Genomic DNA, 18,884 nt, shown 5'->3' with positions numbered 1-18,884 from the left:
TATTACTTATTTATTACTGTTTACATTAGTCTCTAAGTTCATTAAATCGCATTTTAATACATTTTTATCATGTGAAAAGGGGTCAGGAGTAAAAATAGAAGATTTAATGAATATTCTGTAGTATTGTATTTAATTTCATGTTTAGTTAATACTTCTGCCGTAAGCGAGGGTGCATTATATTTATGAGTGATGTGATACTACACAAATGGATGTTACAAACGAAATTAAAGTTTTAACAATAAATTATATGTATATATATATTTTATTAAAGTAACATAGAAATTTTAGCCATTACTTATTCTGAGTATACAGTAATTAATATCGTATAAAAAATGGAGAATGAATTAATCTTTGTTTAAAGTTAAATTTAAAATAAAGCTTCTGAACATGTTCAAAGTCTCTTGATCCATATTATAAGTAACGAACGTCCACTGATTGTAGGTCACACATCTGAAACCAAAAATCCTAACTTTTTTTACATGAATAACACAAATACTCTTTATTTATTACTTTTTCGATAAGCTTCAGAAAACACATACAATATACTTTTTGTGAATACTGTTTAACATACGTAGTTACAAAAATATTTTAATTGATGAGGCGTATTACTTTCCTAGAGTGGTACTAAAAGCAAAGTACGTTGAATTGCGAACGTGTTCACGTTTAGTCATAATGTAAATCAAAAAATTTTATACATTAAACGCATAAAAAGATGTTTAATATTTTTTAAATGTTTCATGATATGGAAATATATAATATAATAATTCTACGCAAAACATAGTAAAATTACTCGGAGTATACAGGGTGGTTGGTAACTGGTGGTGGTACAAGCGGAAAGGGGATGATCCTACGCGAAAAAAGAAGTCGAAAATATAGAATAAAAATTTTTCGTTTGAGGCTTTGTTTTCGAGAAAATCGACTTTGAATTTTCGCTCGGTACGCGTGCACTTTATCACGTCTCGTTATAACGGATTTCACTGTAGATCGTTGTCTCGATGGAAAAATTAAAAAAAAAAAAAAGAATTTTTATTCTATATTTTCGACTTTCGACGACTTTTCACCTTTTACAATCCGAACGCTCTCAACAAAAAAGGCTGCTAGCCGGTCACATGAACGGAAAAAGCTCGGGAATTTCAAATTGTATTTTAGGACCCAACAATATTGATAATTTTGGTATTTTGAGTCAAACACTGCAATAAAAAAAAAAACTATTTAGAAAATTGCATTTAGATGATTTTCTTTTATTATTTGTATATTAAGTTTCAGTATAATATACGAACAATAATTGTCATCTTTTATTCAGAACTCTAGCCAAAATTTCATCATAATAGGTTTACATGAAAATATACACAAGTATTGTCTACTTAAGCATCCACGGTCAACGAACATATTGGGGATACATTTAGGCAGTTAATCATTTTGAGAATTTAACTGAGCGAAACAGATATGATGTGATTAAAATATACGAGTATTTCTTTTTGTCATTCGTATAATTGATAGCAAATCATGATAATTGGGTATTGTCTGAATAAATAATCACCTTTTAAAGTATGATATATCGTCAAAACAATTCCACCTCTCATAGCAGCTCCTAACGTCCTAAAAAAAAAAAGTACAATTACCACTTAAACGTACTAAACTTGAATATATATGAATCTTTGTTTTTCTCAGTGAAAGTGTACACGTTGGATTTTTGAAGCTTCGTCACTATGCTCAGCCCCGAAAGAAAATCATCATTATATTTTAGAAATTTTTGCATAAAATAAGATACATAAAATGAAAAAGAAATATGTGGAATGAAATATCTGTAGGTTTGATGTACCGTCGAAATAATACTTTAAAAAATGTATATTACCTTAAACACTCCTATTCCAAAACGATGACTTGCTGTGCGTATAGCGTACAAAATTAATTTTTTGTTTCATCTAGTCCATTAAGTACGAAGAAATATTTAAAGGGATGATTAGTTAAATCAAAACTGTATGATGATTCGACATTTGATATAATCATAATCCTTCGAAACTTTCGTAATATGATTAGCGTTATTAATTCTGACACGTAAATTTCGACACGTTTGTATATTTTCCTCCTGCAAAACAAAAAGTATTTTATTAGTATTAATATTATACGAGCATATACATGTTAGTTCAAGTGAAAATTTTGAAGCAATACACCCAAGACACGTTGAGATAATCATTGAAATCTTTCATTAATCACATATTTGTCATCGTAGAAAGGAATGCAATTGCAAAAAAATATTTAATCTTAACTCGATAAACAAAGAAAAGCAAGACAACATTGAAACAAACCTTATGATTCTGCACGCATTCTTTTGCACACATTTTGCGTTTGTATGTTGAATACATATGGGATGGTGAAATAGATGCAATTAAATGTGAAGTGTGCAAATCTGTAAATGAAAATTCTATTATTAGAGAAAGTGATATGTGGTACTTTGTATAATTGCCTTAAATTCTATATAATTAGTGCATTAAAAAAAATTCTAAAAAATTTGGAATAAATGAAGATTAGATATAATTATATCATATATAATCTCATTATTCCATATTACAATACAATCCAATATAATTATTCGTTTGATTCTTAAAGGTATATAATAGTTTTTATGTAAATTTACCTTTTCACTTTTCAATACGTTTTATTCATTCCCTCAGCTAGCAACTGCTATTAGTATCTGTAAACATAAATACTAATATGAATATCTTACATAAAAACAATATATTAAAAGTTTTAATACGGTATGCAATTAATTAATACTTTTTGTATACAAATTACATTTAAAGTTAACGATTACAGATCGTTACAATCGATGAAGCGATTGTTCACAGAGATTACTTCCACATCTTAAACTTCGAGAGTATATCTTGTGAAGTATAATAATACCTTCCATACAAATATGAACTCTGTTATACGACATGAAACATTTTTCGCCCCTTCGATAATTAAAATTGTGTAAGTAAAAATTCATGTTACGTATATATATATATAATATATTACAAATATAATATCGTTTTATATGCAGTTTTATACAGTGTAAAACATGTAAATTTGCAAATAAATTAAAATTAACAATTTTTAAAACATAGAAATAGTATAGGCTGCATAGGTCTTACAAACGAAAATTCTTTATGGGTATAACTAATATATAGTTTCAGATTTTAAATATTATAATATCTAACCTTTTTAAATAATATTTGATAGCACTAAATGCATAAATTATATGTATAGTATATTTGATAAAGTGGCCTATATATATATATTTACCACCCAAGGTATAAGTATAGCCAATACGATATTGCAGTTTTGTTGTTCAAGTAACAATTAGATATATCAGCCTAGATTTCAATAATGAACCCAGACAACCTTTGCTAAAGTTGGTATACAAGAATATTTTGGTTGTCATAGGTAAAAACACGGACTAGGCTGGTAAATTTGTACACAAGTATTATTAGGGTTTTTATAAAATCATATAATAAAACGATTAGATTTTCATAAGAGTTAGCTTGGTTGAATATGAAGTCAATGGTATATTGAATACATACAATTAACAAAATAAACCATTCTATATCGTAATTTCCTATTTGTTTGCTAATTTTGGGTAACGTTATAAGTTCAATTTCGCTGGTAAAGATTACAAATTATTAGACTCGTTCAAAAATATGGAGAGCTCCTTAATTGCTGAATTATAATTTATGTATTCAATATTAAGTAAATAAAGATTACAATGATGAAATATATGTAACATTTATGTTATGTGCCATTTATACTATTTCATAATCTTTACCATATATTCATATAAATGTCCCACCCGAAGATTAAAATAGAAGTACGCATAATAACAGTTTTACAAAGTCTACTCACCTCGTACCAGTAGTTTCACTGACTAGTAGTTTCAAGTATGTAAGCCTATCTTGTGATTGCAGACTCTCCTCCGTTAAGAGATTCTTGATTAACAACAGTCAGTTTATATCGCGCATTATTAGGAATTTCAAACAAATGCGTATTACTTGCACATAACAGTTTCCTTCGATAAAGAAATTGGATAACTTTGATCGCAAGAAATACTTATTTTCATATAATTCATATTATTATCTAGACACTTATTCAATAATGACAATATTTGTCATGTAATGTATAGGCATTGCCAGAAAAATTCTCAAATAAAGATATAGTAGTCTGACCATATCCATTTTTCATAATCAGCTTAGTGGTGTGTTTAAAGTAGTAAGGATTCTCGTTCATTAAGGCCTCCTATGTATACACATCTCATGTGTTTATATAATGTATAAATTATGTAATGCAGATATGTTAAGAACATGTTCATTAAATAGCTATATTTTGGCGAATCTCATTGTAAATGTTCACTTTCATTCAGAAAACACAAGATGAATTTGTATTACATTTTTTAATGCACCGTTTATAAAGTAGTTATTAGTATAATACGAGAATACAATAATATCAAATGAAGTCATGTTTGGAAATTCTTCAATGACGAACCATGTAATAATGACATTCTAGGGGTAAGATTTTACAGAGAGACACAAAATGTGGGTAAAGAATAATGAAGAATAATGAGGAATAATTTAAAATGAATTTCATGAAAATATATATTCCTCCAAGAACTTGTTCATTGTTAAAAATTATCACATTATTGGAAACTTCATAGAAATATAAAATGTATGATGTCCATTATGTCGAGGGATTCCTGAAAGAAATGTGGTGATATATTTGAAAATAATAAACTTGTAATAAAAGTAGATCAGATAATATTACTTTTTCACCATAACTTTTCAGTTTTCTCCAAGCAAATACTTCTAATTGTACTTGATTACATTATATTATGCTTACTTTTATTTAAAACGTCAATATCAAAACTTTAATTTACTCCCAAAATGAGAGAAATGTACCGCAAACACTTTTAAAAAAGGAAGTTTACTACTTTTTAATTTGAAATTAAGTTGAAATTTATCTCGGATGAATCCTTAAAAGTTTATAAAAAGAAATATATCTTAATAGCATTATATATCAGCATTTAAGATAGAACGTAATACTGTTGTTATTATCATTTTCTATTTTAACTATAATATCCCTATCTCTTTTTAGGAAATTCATAACTCACATTCAAGTTAGAACAGTTTAACAAATACACCATTATCGAAATATCTTTGCTTAATATTCACCTATAAGCGGTGATGATTAGTGGTTTAATAGTAAAATAAGCTTAACCTCCGAACACACTGCCTTCGTATATTTCTATAAGAAGAATAATATCTGTCGTATAATTACTCCTCGGATTCTTATAAAAATCTATTTGTCAAGTATTCTAGTACTTTCTCCATAAATATCAACCCATCGCGGGTTTAACTTTTTTTAACTTTTTTAAATTATAGAAAAAGATGTTATAAAATATAAATGTGTAACAATGTAATATAAAATCATCATTGCAGTAGTGTTATTCTATAAGTTGCAAGCATACAAATTATAACTTATATGGAGTGTTCATATTTAATTTCCTCTTATAACTTATAGAGATAAATTGTATATGCCTATGACGTAAGTTTGTATGACATATTTAAGATTCAATTTCATAATAAGCGTCGACCGAGTATTGAACTCAGTGTATTGAAAACAAAGATGTAGCGTATTTTCACAATATCTTTCAAATAAACGCGATATTCGCGAAATTTTAACGAAGAAGATTAGTAATTAAATAAACGTTAGTGTATTATATATTCCTATGTATGGATATATGTAAATCTTTATTCATAAAATTACTTTCTGTCAATTATGTTCCTTCACAAAATTTGAATAGCACAAGCGCAGGTTGATTACTGCTGCTGAGGATATACGTCTTATTCTAATATAATTACTTTTATAAAGCTTCGAGTAATGCAGATATTGCATATACTTCTTCTCGTGGCGACATTCACACCATCATTAACATAAAGACACGTAACGTATGAATATGCATAATGCACGGAGTAAAACTTTGACACAGACACGTATATAAGAAATTTTACTCGTTATTAGAAAGATAAGTTACCAAATGACCGATATCGATTTCAGTCAATACTAAACGCACTTTTTACTTACGAACTAATTGTTTAATCGTAAAGAACAAAGCTAAAAGTACGGACAGTATATATACTTTCACCCTGAAAAACTACCGAATCAAATGAAATAATGAACTATGAATAGTATATAGTGTGACAATACAATAGTAATGAAAAGCAATACTACTATATTATTTGTAATATTTACATATTGTTTCATAAAGAGAAACTTCTATGAGATGATTATTTTATTGAAAGTACTAATTGACAGTGAATATACGTTTGTCTACATTACTGTATGTTATAGTGACACCGCAAATTTAAATTCAGTTTTTCCATTATATGCGATTCTCATGTTTAGAACAGTCTTATGGGGGATTAAGAGGCGTACAGTTCAAATCATTTCTTTATCCTTGGAAAAAGATACGGTTATGTCAATAGTCAATGTTTTAACAGTACGCTGATGTTTTGCTTTTTCGATGGCTCAAAAAGTATGCCTGTTAAAATATTTACAATTTGTTAATACATCAAATTGAAAAGTACCATTAAATCCCTTTAAAAGGGCTTCCCATGTATTAAACACACATTCGTAAATTTATATTTGGAAGGGAGTACCCCTAACCTTGTCGGTTTCGAAAAACCGAAGATATTTTCAACATTTCATAGAATAATGCAGTTGGATTTTTTGAAATTCGAAAATTGGCGAAGTTACGGCACCAAAAATCACTGTATATTGCGCGTCAGGTAGGAAGATCTAATATAACGTTTGTGAAACAGAAATTTCGGTTAATTTTTCAATATCGATAGAACTTTGATTTTTTGTTTATTGAAGTAACGTTAGGAAACCGTCTCGGGTCAAATAATCCGGAAAAACGATATGGACTGATTCACGCAAAACAATAAGAGTGAGTGTAAATTCTGTAATTTGGACAATTGTTCCGAAGACAATAATCTGTAATAAGAAAATGGAAAATGATGATGAGAAAAATTGCAGATTTCGTTGCTGCTAGTATTCTCAACGGTGTATATAAAACAATATCATTAATGAAGCAATTTATGAAACCGGTTATTGGAAGTAGTGCAAGCGATTTTTGCGAAGAAGTAAACAAACAACACCTAAACGCGCGAAAATTCAGGAACACGATAAAGGTCCAAAGAAATTCCATAATTACTAAGAGTAGCTTTAAAACAAGCTGATGAAAGTTTCCGAGCCAGAAGTATCCTGTTATAGAGTTAGAACTGCGAGCTAAGGATAAATTCTTAAAATGTTTGTTTTATTTCGTTAAAATATTGGCTTAAATGGTCTATGACCACGATTTCCTCGAAAACATCGTTTTCACGTGAGACCCAAGGTAGATATCAACAACTAAGTATATTCGACTAACTTTTTAAATTATTACGTATTATTACGTATTATAAGATTATGTAAAATACACAGCATACGATCTTCTCTGATATTTAAATTCGTTTTACAAAAGTTAACTTTATTGGGTGAAAACCCATTTCCTTTCAAATACCATCATTTGTATATTACTGAAAGCTACACCTAAGGATAGTGAGCTACGTTATAACTACGTTATATTTCTATTTAGGTTGATATGGAAATTTTTCTTGTTTTATGTTCCAGTCACTTCCGATACCAGATTCAAAGGTTTTATCAAACATGACAATAGATAATGTTGCATAACTCCGCCGTTTTGTAATTTCAGACATTAGATGAAACTGAATATAAAACGTTGCCCAACATCCTTTGAAAGAAAATCCCGATATTTCACACAATAATTACCCTGAGAAGGAAAGTCTTAATTTATCTGTTTTCTTGGCTCACAAGATAGGGTACTCCCTTGAAATTTGTTGAAGTAATGCCTCATGAATAAAATAATTCGCGATATCACGAAATCAGATCCACATTGAAAAATATAAAAGCACACTCTCTCAATCATTACATATCACCCTTTCATTGTTGCCTATTCATTCTTATTAATATTGTTTCGCCTTTATGCACAGCATTTCGATCAATGGACAAAAAATAAAAGAAAACAGAGAAATAAGAAGAAAAAAGAGAAAAAGAAAAGAAAGAGAGGAAATGAAAAAAAGGAATTAAGATCTACAGATTGTTCTATCTTGAAATGTTAATAACGAAATCTATTTGTTACTAAAATTGAGGCATAAAGTTTATCACAAAAATCAGCATTTGCATATTTAATCTGATTTTTCTTAAAATTCAATATCCTATCACCTTTGAAACTGGTGAGAGTAAATTCAATTTCAAATAATCTCAATAATAACAAATAATCTTAACTTTTTTAATGTGAAGAATAGTAGCAAATTTTATATTAAAATCAAAGTTTCAATTGTCTAAAATTTGTTCAAAATAGAAAAGATGGCCAAAATGGCATCGCTTCAGCGTTACGCGATGCTATATATGGACCCACTAAATATTTCTAATCCTTCATTATATAGATACTGTTTATTTTTCTTAAAATTTTTGTTTGTTCGCTATATCGTCGTACTACTTTTGTACAGTACTGTTACACAAAACAATAACGATATAATTCTCTATTTATGAATGGCATAATATGCCTTTATATAAATTACTAATTTACGGAATAGATATTATTACATGCGTAACAATATTTATGAAAACGTTGTCTAAAGAAGCTATGGTTAGTTAGACATAATGAAATAACATATATACGGAAACATCATAGCCTCAAAAGTTCTAGGGAAAACTGTAATAAAAATTTGTACAATTTACTTATCACAAACTATGATACAAGTGTGTCGAAACACACAGAAAATGATATAATAAAATTAAGGAAATATTCAACTACAGATATAAGGTAATATTTAATAGCAACAAATGATTCATCTGTCATGATGCAAACACACGTATGTTCTGAATCTTTCCCTGAATCAATATAATCGTAGTATTTACATTTTAACAAATGAATGAAAGCTCAATTTAAAACCAAAGAGTGAATTGAAGAAAAAATTGTGTACAGATACAATGTTATGATTTTTGCCCTGAACGCCCATATACTCGAAACACTGTGCCATGATATAAAACGTGAAAGATGATCGATAACAAATTTTGTTGGAAAAAATGACTACAATGCGAACTATCGATTCTTCTCAACCGATTAGAAAAAGGAAGTTATGTTAATACCGTAACATCTTTAATAGCGTCTTCTTTTATTAGGATAGTCATCCTGACGATTACGATCACTTCCACCTTGCCAACGTCCACTACCACCACTACCTCCACGACCACCACCCATATTACCCATATCGACCCTCATATCCATCAAGTCCATTATTTGACTACGATCGTCATTGTAACCCCCACGACTACCACGATCCATACTATTATAAGCATCCATAAAAGACTTTGGATCCTAATCATCATTACAGAGAAAGGTGAATTTAATTATTACGCGTAAAGTAAAAACAAAATGATATTTTAAGGACGAAGTGTAGTCGAAAGTTATGAGCCGATATCACCGAAATGAATGCCAACGATTTTTGTTTAATACGGTGAATAACGGTGTTTTGTAGATTTTGGATGTACCATAAATACATTTCACGGTTCAGGGCGACCATCCATGTTTGACAGCAGCACAGGTCATCGTCAATTTTCGTCAAATCACATAGAAAAGAAAGGGGAAAACACAATGTTAGATGTTGTTTGTACGTACAACATTAGTAGAATGGAATGCGTGAATAATACACGCGCTAGAACAAATCATAGATACGAATAGTTACACTGCTTTCAGAGTATGCCGTTTTCTCAACATCGATTAGCCTTATTAAACCAAGCAAATGCCCAACATACGATCGACAATGGTTACCGTCTAAGTCAGTGCACACAAGTCTGGTGAAATAGGTTAGAAGAATATCCTTAGAATGTATTTCTTCGTCTACAATATTTTGCATAAGTCCGTTCATTTAAATGCACCCTTAACTTTATAAGTCATATTTTAAGATTGAATTCGAGTCATAAAATTAAAGGTTTAGAATTTTCGGGATTAAAGTAGAAGTATAGATGTATCACACTAGATTCCACTAGATGATTCCTATGGGTGTAATTTAACTGAAAGAATATACGCTATTATATTATTCCATACCGCTAGGGAAATTTCTCTGAAATTGTTAAAAATTTTAATTTACACGATAGATATTTCAAATTCGGTACCAAGTCCTCATCAAATAATGTTAAACGCACAATAAACGTTCATATATAGAACATTAGGGGTTTTAAAGTATAGAAACGTATACGAGGTTCTTAATTTAAATACCCAACACGTAGTTATACGACTTTTAAAAGTATAACCGTTCTAGTGTACGAACAAGAAGTATCTCGTCATATTAGTTACATCAATAGTGTGTATTTTTAGCGATAATGTTGTAACAATTAATATTGAATCAATTTTACACAACTCTGAAGTTTAAATATTGGTATAAGTGACAAAGAGATGTGATCAAGATCTCTAAGCAAACTTTATACAATATCTATACTACAGAATCGTGCATGTAAGGTATGTAATAAATAGTTCACAAAATATATAGTTTGGAATATGAAAAAAGATTCATAAAGATTAATATAACAATAAAAACACAAAATTATATTCATTTAGATAAATGAAGCATAAAGATTGTTTTAAGCTCTTTTACTTATTGTAAATCAAAATTGATATTGCTGTACTCAGAAACTATGTTTAAATTACACTTAATCTTCAAGTAAATATCTCTAAATAAATGTATGTGTGTATATTTAAATATATACTATATTTAAATAAAAATAATTTCTGAATACAGCTAATTATGTTTAATTAACACTCAATGTAGTTGGGCATTTGTTGGTTAATAAATATCCAATTATTACTATGGAACTATTTAAGCGAGGAAATGAATATTTAATTTAGTTCTAATGTTCAGATTTATACGTTGAACGATGCTAGTTCCATAGTATATAAGCATACCTAATACCTAAGTCTTAATGTAACTAGAGAAAATAGAAGAACAGAGCCTCCTGTCTGCAAGCATATGGAGACGCCAATGAGGCACGAAATATTAATTCAGTTTTAGCTTCAATTTTACTGATGAATGCCTAAAAAGTATTCCTAGATTCAATATTTATGAATTCCAAAGCCCTGTTTATGAAGAATATATTCGAATTGAATACGTAGAACATTAACCCACAGCTTATTACCAGTATAAACTGAAAAAAGCGGATTCCCTCAAATGCTTATAAAAGTATTATCGTTAAAATTCACGTCCTATAGATAAAAGCGAAGATGTTTCAGAATTAGTCATGTATGGTATAGGTAAAAATAAGCGATTGCTAGCTTAAATGTACCGATCTCACAGTGCAGTTAAAAAATTAAAAATTTAGGTATGGCGAGAAGAGTCCGTCCAATAAAACCTTTACCTACCTATACAACCTTTATATCTCGCATTATTTATAATAAGTTAATAAAAATTTCCTAACATTTCTCCAAAATTTCGTACATTTACCTTTAAATATTCTCTCTGTTAATTTCATAACTTTAAATACTTATAAATGTCAGCATGATAAAACCTTCCAACCAGCAATAAATGCTTTAAAATATTTTTATCAGCATAGAATCATACATTTTTACAAGAAGTAGAACTACATTCAAAAAACCAAAAATGTCACATGTTTCAGTAACCGTTTGTAGTAGACAATAATAGAAACCATATCACATGCGTTTGTAATACAAGTGAAGAATATTTAACAAAGATTGCAGCGGTGTGTTACGTGAACGTAGATAAAAGGTTTCAAATATAAGATATGATAAGTATCGTCCTTACTACCTCGCAAAATACTTCGGTTCTATGGAGACCGAATAAATTAATTTAAACTTCTGTATCTATTCACGCTACAACAAATGATCTCCCGTTAAGTAGAAAATTTAATGTTAAGGCCCATTGACACCTCCACATGTTATAATAAACTAATTAAAAGTTATTATTGTACGATATATATATTCGATATTAGACTGATTTTAATACTATTGCCATTGTTGCAGACATTAGAACCCTGCTATATTGGAAAGCATGCTTTATAGGAATATTCGTAAAGTTCTTTCACTTATGTTTTTCACAAGTGTAATAACACTAATAATACTCGCGATTTTACCATGCAAGGCAGTTCAATTATTTCTAACAAAAGATTCTCATATATAGGTAGAATAATTTGTTTAGTAATATCACCAAATGGAAATATACATAAATGAAATATCAAAGAAATAGTTTCAGAAAAAATAAATACTTTATGGAAAAAAGAAAATATATATATACATACATACATATATATATGCGTGTATGTGCATATGCATATATATGTACATATACATAAATATATATATATATTTATGTATATATATAGAATGATACTTTAATGGGGGATACATTACCACTGGCATGCTGCTTCCACCTGTAACGAAGTAAATTTTTCCATTACAAATAGTTTTGAAGAATTTTGAACGAATGTTTCATGTAAAAATTTATATATAATAATTATTTATATATAATTTTATATATAATAATAACAATCAGTATAAAATATAAATTTCTATTTCAAGGAGAACTAATTGAATTCAAATATACTAGTAAATAAATACACATTATATGCTAGAGAAATATTGTTGAGTTTATGAAGAATAACATTTCAATATCTTAAGAAACTTACCATCTGGCTGTCCATATCCATCGCGGTCATTATTACCAACGGAATCATAATTTTTTCCTCCCATCCCGCCTCCTCCACCTCCTCTCATTGTTTGCTCCTTAAATATAAGAGGAACATAAGCGCAAGCGTTAGTAAAAAAAAAACAAAACAAAACAAAAAAATACAAATATACTGACACACAAACATTATAAGTAGTGATACTATCCTATTCCTATCACTATGATAATGATGATAAATGTTAACACTTTACCGACCGATAGCCTATTAATCGGCTTTTTGTCGCAGACAATCTTTCTCATTATTTGAACAGTAATTTATTTAGTACTAAGGCACCTTGCTCAGTTGCGTTGCTTTGTAAGCTCCCACAGTTTTATACCAATTTAGAAAACTTACCGTTCGCGTTCGTGGAGAGTCTAAACCGAAACAGAGTCAGCGCCTAAGATGCCGGTCGGACGTGCGTATGCTGTTGAATCGCTAGCGGTCGGTAAAGTGTTAATAATAATAAATAAAATAAATAAATAAAAGTGTTAATAATAAATAATGCGTTCTCGCAAACGCATAAAAAATAAAAATTTTTTACGTAACCTCCGCATGTAGTTTTTTTAAATACATGTTTCTAATAAATACATGTTACTGATCTCTATTGTCACCCCTATAATATAAAGATATAGTATAAAGATGTTAAAATTTCAACCTATTATCATAGAAACTTTCTGTAATTCCAATGAATTTAGTTTTTTGTTAATGTTGCCAAGTAATTACCTGCATGAATAAATTATTTTCTTGTTGACGACGATGTAGCTCCTCTTCTTGTCTTCTAATACGCATTGCCATTTCTTCCTGTTGTCTCCTTCGTAGTTCTTCTTCACGCGTTCTTTGTTCTTCAGCCTGTCTTTCTTTCATTTCCCATTCTCGCTTTTGTCTCTCACGATCGGCCTCGCGCATACGCAATTCTATCAATTAAAGAAAACCAACTTATTGATTTCCTGATTTATTACACTTACATTGCTTGTGCGATGTATATGTATATATTAAAGCAATATCTTTTAATGATGTTAAAATACTTACGTTCTCTCAACAATTCAGTTTCGTGTTCATATCGTGCAAATTCCATTTGAGCTTCCAATTTTTCTTCCTCCATTGCCATTTCTCTTTTTAGTGCTTCTTCTTTCTGCTCATATAATTCGTGCAGCTGTTTCCACCTCGTTCCATATTCATATTCAAAACTTCCTATCTTTGCAAACCTTGGACCAATATCGCGAGCTGTAAAAAATTCCTGATTTTTCCGAGGTAGATTTTTGTCTGAATAACCATCAATGTCATCTAGTAATTCGAATGGTTTAACAACTACAGGACGTAGAGACCTATAAGTAAATTTTCGAATGTAAGTTTTCGAAGTTCTCTCTCCTTGTTTCAATAAAATTATATTTAAAATCATGTTTTGTGTTCCAATTTGCGGCACACAATACAAACATCTATTGTATCATGCTTCCTTTGGGAACTATTTTTCTTTACCCCGTTATGATCAATTTTTAGGCACTTGTAGATAAATTAAATACGTCAAACAAGCGTGGCATTGGGGTAAACAACATTTTTATTTATAGTAAAAACGTACGCGGTTAAAAAGTAGCATCCTTCTGTGCACTTTCGTAAAGCAAGTTGGGCTGACGGTTTTCTGCAGAATTCTACAATTCCCTCTCCAGTAGATTTTCCCTTGTCATCCGCTATAACTATCGCCCGTTCAATTTCACCAAAAACACTGAATGCCCTCTCAAGCAATTCATTCGTAATCCAAGGTGTAAGATTTTTAACTTTAACTGTCGAAGAATGTGGAGCAAAACGAACTTTAAGTGCGCGTCCTTTACTATTTGTAAATACATTTTTTCCATCTAACTCATGTTTTGCCTTCTCGGCATTTACCCTATAATCCTATAAAATGAAAGATTAAGTTATAGTTTAATGTCATACATACAAATCCATATATACATATATATATACATGCAATGTATCATATAGTATAAGATAGCAGCCTAAATCTTATCATTTTCTTTCAGACGGTAATTATTTTAATCATTTTTTTATGTAAACATTACGAAAAAAAAGGAAGAAAGAAAAATTATTGAACTTACCATCCTAAGAAATGCAAAGTTTTTCTCTTTATTTACAAAAAGTTCGGATATTTCACCATATTGTTGAAAGATTTGTTGAATTTCCTCTTCTGTAACGTCATTTGACAAGTTTCCAATATACAGACGATTACGACCACTGAATTTCTTTTCAGTGGTTTCTGGGGGTGGTAGATCATGCGTAGGACCACTAATAGCCATAATCCGTTCCATTAAACGATCCTGATCATGAAAATAAAAGCAGCATTAATAAGATTATAAAAAGGTATTGTGTATTAATATGTACACATTGATTTCTCGATTTACACTGATCTTTTTAATGTTAGTTTACGATTGTAATTTCATTTTACACCAGAAAAGATTTTCTTATTGTATATTAGTATACATAATATATAAATTCTCGCTTGATTAGCTAATTATTACATCATTGCAATCTTTTCTGCTTAACTTACGCATATTATATTAACACATTCAATGTGGCATACAAAATTGAAGAGGGCCTCTGATGGCGAAAATCGATATTTCTATAACATGTATCTCACTTATTCAGGCGTCATCCGCAAGAAAATAGGAAATCCGGAAATGCACACGTTCGCGTCTTCTGCATTGAATGCGTTAAACGCGTGTTTACAAGTAGCAAGGATATTGATTTCGTGTTAATTAAAAGAGAAAAGTGAGACTATTTTCAGCTACAGTACTGACAACAACGAGGAATAAAATTTCTTTTGGTTCTGTAAGCTCTCATTATTATCCTTTTTTTATAAAAATATGAAGTAAATAATTTTATAACTTATATTGATTTTCTCTATAAATAATTCTTTTGTAGTAATTTTTATCTAAGTAAAGAATCCACATATAGAACACATACTTCGCGTTAATTGAAAAAAATAATTTCTTTAATTCATACTTACATCTTGTGATCGATTTCCCATGTTTCTATCACCCCCTCCGCGGCCACCTCTACCACCACGCATTCCACCGCCACGTCCAATACCCATACCTCCACCCATACCTCCGCCTATTCCTTCATTCATGGTATTGTCCATACCACCATCCATAGGATCATTCATTTTCATCTGTAATATTTATAAAATTCAGTCACGTTTATATACATACTTATTATTTGTATACATACTTATAATTTCTGATGTGTTTATTATTATTATTATCTTTCACAACTGACATTTTCGTTTTCTATTAAAAAAAATAACAAGTTACATCATAGACGGACAAGGAGGTAGCTATATAAAAGTGGTCTCACGATTAATCCTTTGCGGACTACGATTACACATTGTCGTTATGCGATAGAGAAGACATTGACTGGTGCAAATATGATTATCATAGAATCGGACAAGTAACTGTGGTAGTTAGATACTCGAGAAACTAATGACAATGATCCTAGGTTCAATAACGAATCCGCGGTCGACGGCATGATAGATGAATGTGCTCACAAAATCTAAGTCGGACGCGTAATATTCACTGGTCGTAAGGGGTTACTCTTTTCGTCGATGAAATCGCGAGAGAGAATGACCTTCCCGTCCCGATGATGCCACAGAAGGAAACTATAATGGGATGTGTCTAAGGACACGAGATCATCGGATTCGTCGAAAAAAGCCTTCGTTCAGAAAGTAAGGGAAATTAGCGTTGCTGCTAATTAGTCAATCTCCATATCGGTGGTTAGAAAAAGATGCTAGTCACCCTCGAGGGAAAGTTGCTAGTGGGAGACGCCGCTCGTTGAAAAATAGGTCTCCCCTATTTTCCCGTAGTTGGGACAAAGACTGTCTGTTTGAAGGACTTGAGTTAGCTAAATCTTAAGATTTATAATGGGCCCTCGGGCTAGCTGAACATGTACTGCGGAGACGCATCGACCTCTAGCAATCATCTTACTCGAAGAATAGGGTCTGCGTGTGGCGAGCTACGGGACAGAGACCGTTAGAATGTTTACTGTCGAGTGTTCCAACTATTTCCTTTTTAAAGAGAGCTATAGAATTACTCCATGCCTTTGTTAGACAAGGCGTTCATCCTGTGATCGCAGCTACGTTCGGCGACTGGCTGTCGCCTCGGGCCCAAGATCATTATCACAACTCTCGAACAATTACAATCGGATTGAATAACTACAATTGTTTAATTACAGCTATAGTAGACTCTAGGTTACAATGTTGCGGGATTATCCAAAATTCCAAAGGCTCCGGTGTTCTTTCATCTCTGACATATATATATTTCGAACACAGCGGTTGCTGAAGACTTGGTTACTGACTACTAATCGACAGTGCATAGTAGTGGCTATAACACAGTTTTTGGAAAGGCTACGTTAAAACGTACAACCTGTTGATTATAAAAAGTTTACGTCCAAAGATACAAATACCAAAAGTTAATCACAAAGTACACTAAATTTGGTAGATTAACATTATCTTCGCCAAAATTATGGACATTGAAGGTCTTAGAAATCGGCCATTTTGCGTAGCAATTTTTCGAAATATTTATTTAAATCTCATAAATGCTAATAAATACTGAAATGATACCTGACGTTATGAATTTTACAAATTGTTATTATTATTACCTAAAACTAAATTAATTCAAATTCTAAATAATTTTGAAATTCCAAATTCTCATTTGAAATCTAGAAAATTTACATTTAAATCGCTACAAATACATTAATAAAATATATTATGCTATTTATAGGAGAACAAAAATGTTTTAACCACGTGTTGTAAAGGCGAGGATACATTTATCTGCCATTTCAATTTTCGTACACGCCATTTTGTAACTACTCTGATGAAGAATCAATATATTATAATCATTTCTTCATACAGAAACTCTGGTAAACAACAACGTTTACTGATTGTACTCACAGCAATAAAATTATTGACTATAATGTATTTTATATCGACCTTACAGAATAATAGAACTAAAAATCTCAGTTTACTTTATCAGCGCTTCTTTCTCGATGTATCTAATATTCCAATTTGAGAAATATTAATATAACTTCTCGAGTACTTATAAATTTTATTGCCTACAGTAACGGTATACCTATATGTTAATGTAATTAAAATACAGTTAATTAAATAGTATTTATACTGCATCACAAAAAAGACTAACATTATTTTAGTTGCAACACTATAATAAATTGATGTGTATATAACATAAATAAAAATTATATTTATAAATAACGGCATTTAATGAATCGAAAGGGCAGAAGTTTAAAACCAGTGGAAATATTACGCATCAATTTATAGCAAATATGGCGGTAGGAACAACGACTATAGTCTCAACAAAAAAAAAAATATATATATATATATAAAAGAATTATATGAAATTCTTACCGGTCCATCGTTATTTCTGTTTCCTCCGCCCATTCCGCCACCACGTCCGCCAGAAAAACGTGTCCCTCCTTTTCGCCCACGAGGACCACGGTTGCCGCCACCAGGAGGATTCCGTTCTCGTGGATTTTCATTACTATTCTCTGTAGACGCATTCTGCGATTCCTGTTTTAATTTAGGCGATTCGGCTCCTGCCATCGTCCGCTCAAATGTTTCAAGCCGTAATTATTAAAGATAAGATTTTTCGCTAAAAAGTTCGATTTACTTCCCACTCTTCTGCGAAACGAAGCGTTGATTATGGCGTCCGACAACGAAATGAACGAAGAAGCAAAATTGGAGATCTACTAGAGGAACTGACCCACTACGTACCTCCATCTCCGGTGCATTATGGGTATATTTCTCCGAGAACATGATTGGTTGTTTTATTAATAGAGATTGCATTTGATTGGTTAATTCAAACAAATGCAACGTCGCCATTGTTAATGAATAAAATTAACCGGAAGTACCATTTTAATTCTAGACTTTGTGAATCTAGACTAATATATATAATTTTTATTTTTATCTGTTAATGCTATATTAAAATATATTTTATGCTTCGTATGATTATATGTTTTGTGATATTAATTACAACTATATATTTTAAAAATAG

The 18,884-nt window shown here is 30.5% G+C and overlaps 1 protein-coding gene across 7 annotated transcripts; it reads right to left on the bottom strand.

The window, feature by feature from the left end:
* Positions 1 to 243: 243 nt before the first annotated feature.
* On the bottom strand, positions 244 to 18,577 carry LOC117155997 (hrp65 protein). 7 transcript variants are annotated; one of them, XM_076620255.1, is made up of 16 exons: positions 18,239 to 18,577; positions 15,827 to 15,991; positions 14,919 to 15,137; positions 14,405 to 14,718; positions 13,858 to 14,153; positions 13,552 to 13,742; positions 12,790 to 12,886; positions 12,515 to 12,534; positions 9,244 to 9,472; positions 3,883 to 6,571; positions 2,639 to 2,695; positions 2,310 to 2,410; positions 1,856 to 2,089; positions 1,541 to 1,599; positions 1,062 to 1,190; positions 244 to 450 (listed from the first exon to the last, which is right to left on the bottom strand). In XM_076620255.1, exons 1-9 carry the CDS (start codon positions 18,431 to 18,433, stop codon positions 9,254 to 9,256), a joined length of 1,716 nt encoding a protein of 571 aa, XP_076476370.1. In that variant the 5' UTR covers positions 18,434 to 18,577; the 3' UTR covers positions 244 to 450; positions 1,062 to 1,190; positions 1,541 to 1,599; positions 1,856 to 2,089; positions 2,310 to 2,410; positions 2,639 to 2,695; positions 3,883 to 6,571; positions 9,244 to 9,253. The 7 variants fall into 7 exon arrangements, with proteins under 7 accessions (XP_076476370.1, XP_076476368.1, XP_076476371.1 ...); XM_076620253.1 differs by having other exon boundaries at positions 3,883 to 9,472; XM_076620256.1 differs by lacking the exon at positions 3,883 to 6,571.
* Positions 18,578 to 18,884: the final 307 nt, after the last annotated feature.

Source organism: Bombus vancouverensis, chromosome 7 (assembly GCF_051014615.1).
Source record: "Bombus vancouverensis nearcticus chromosome 7, iyBomVanc1_principal, whole genome shotgun sequence".
Classification (NCBI taxonomy): Eukaryota; Metazoa; Arthropoda; class Insecta; order Hymenoptera; family Apidae; genus Bombus; species Bombus vancouverensis.
Note: the sequence above shows the minus strand (reverse complement) of the source record. Positions and strands in the feature narration are given on the sequence as shown.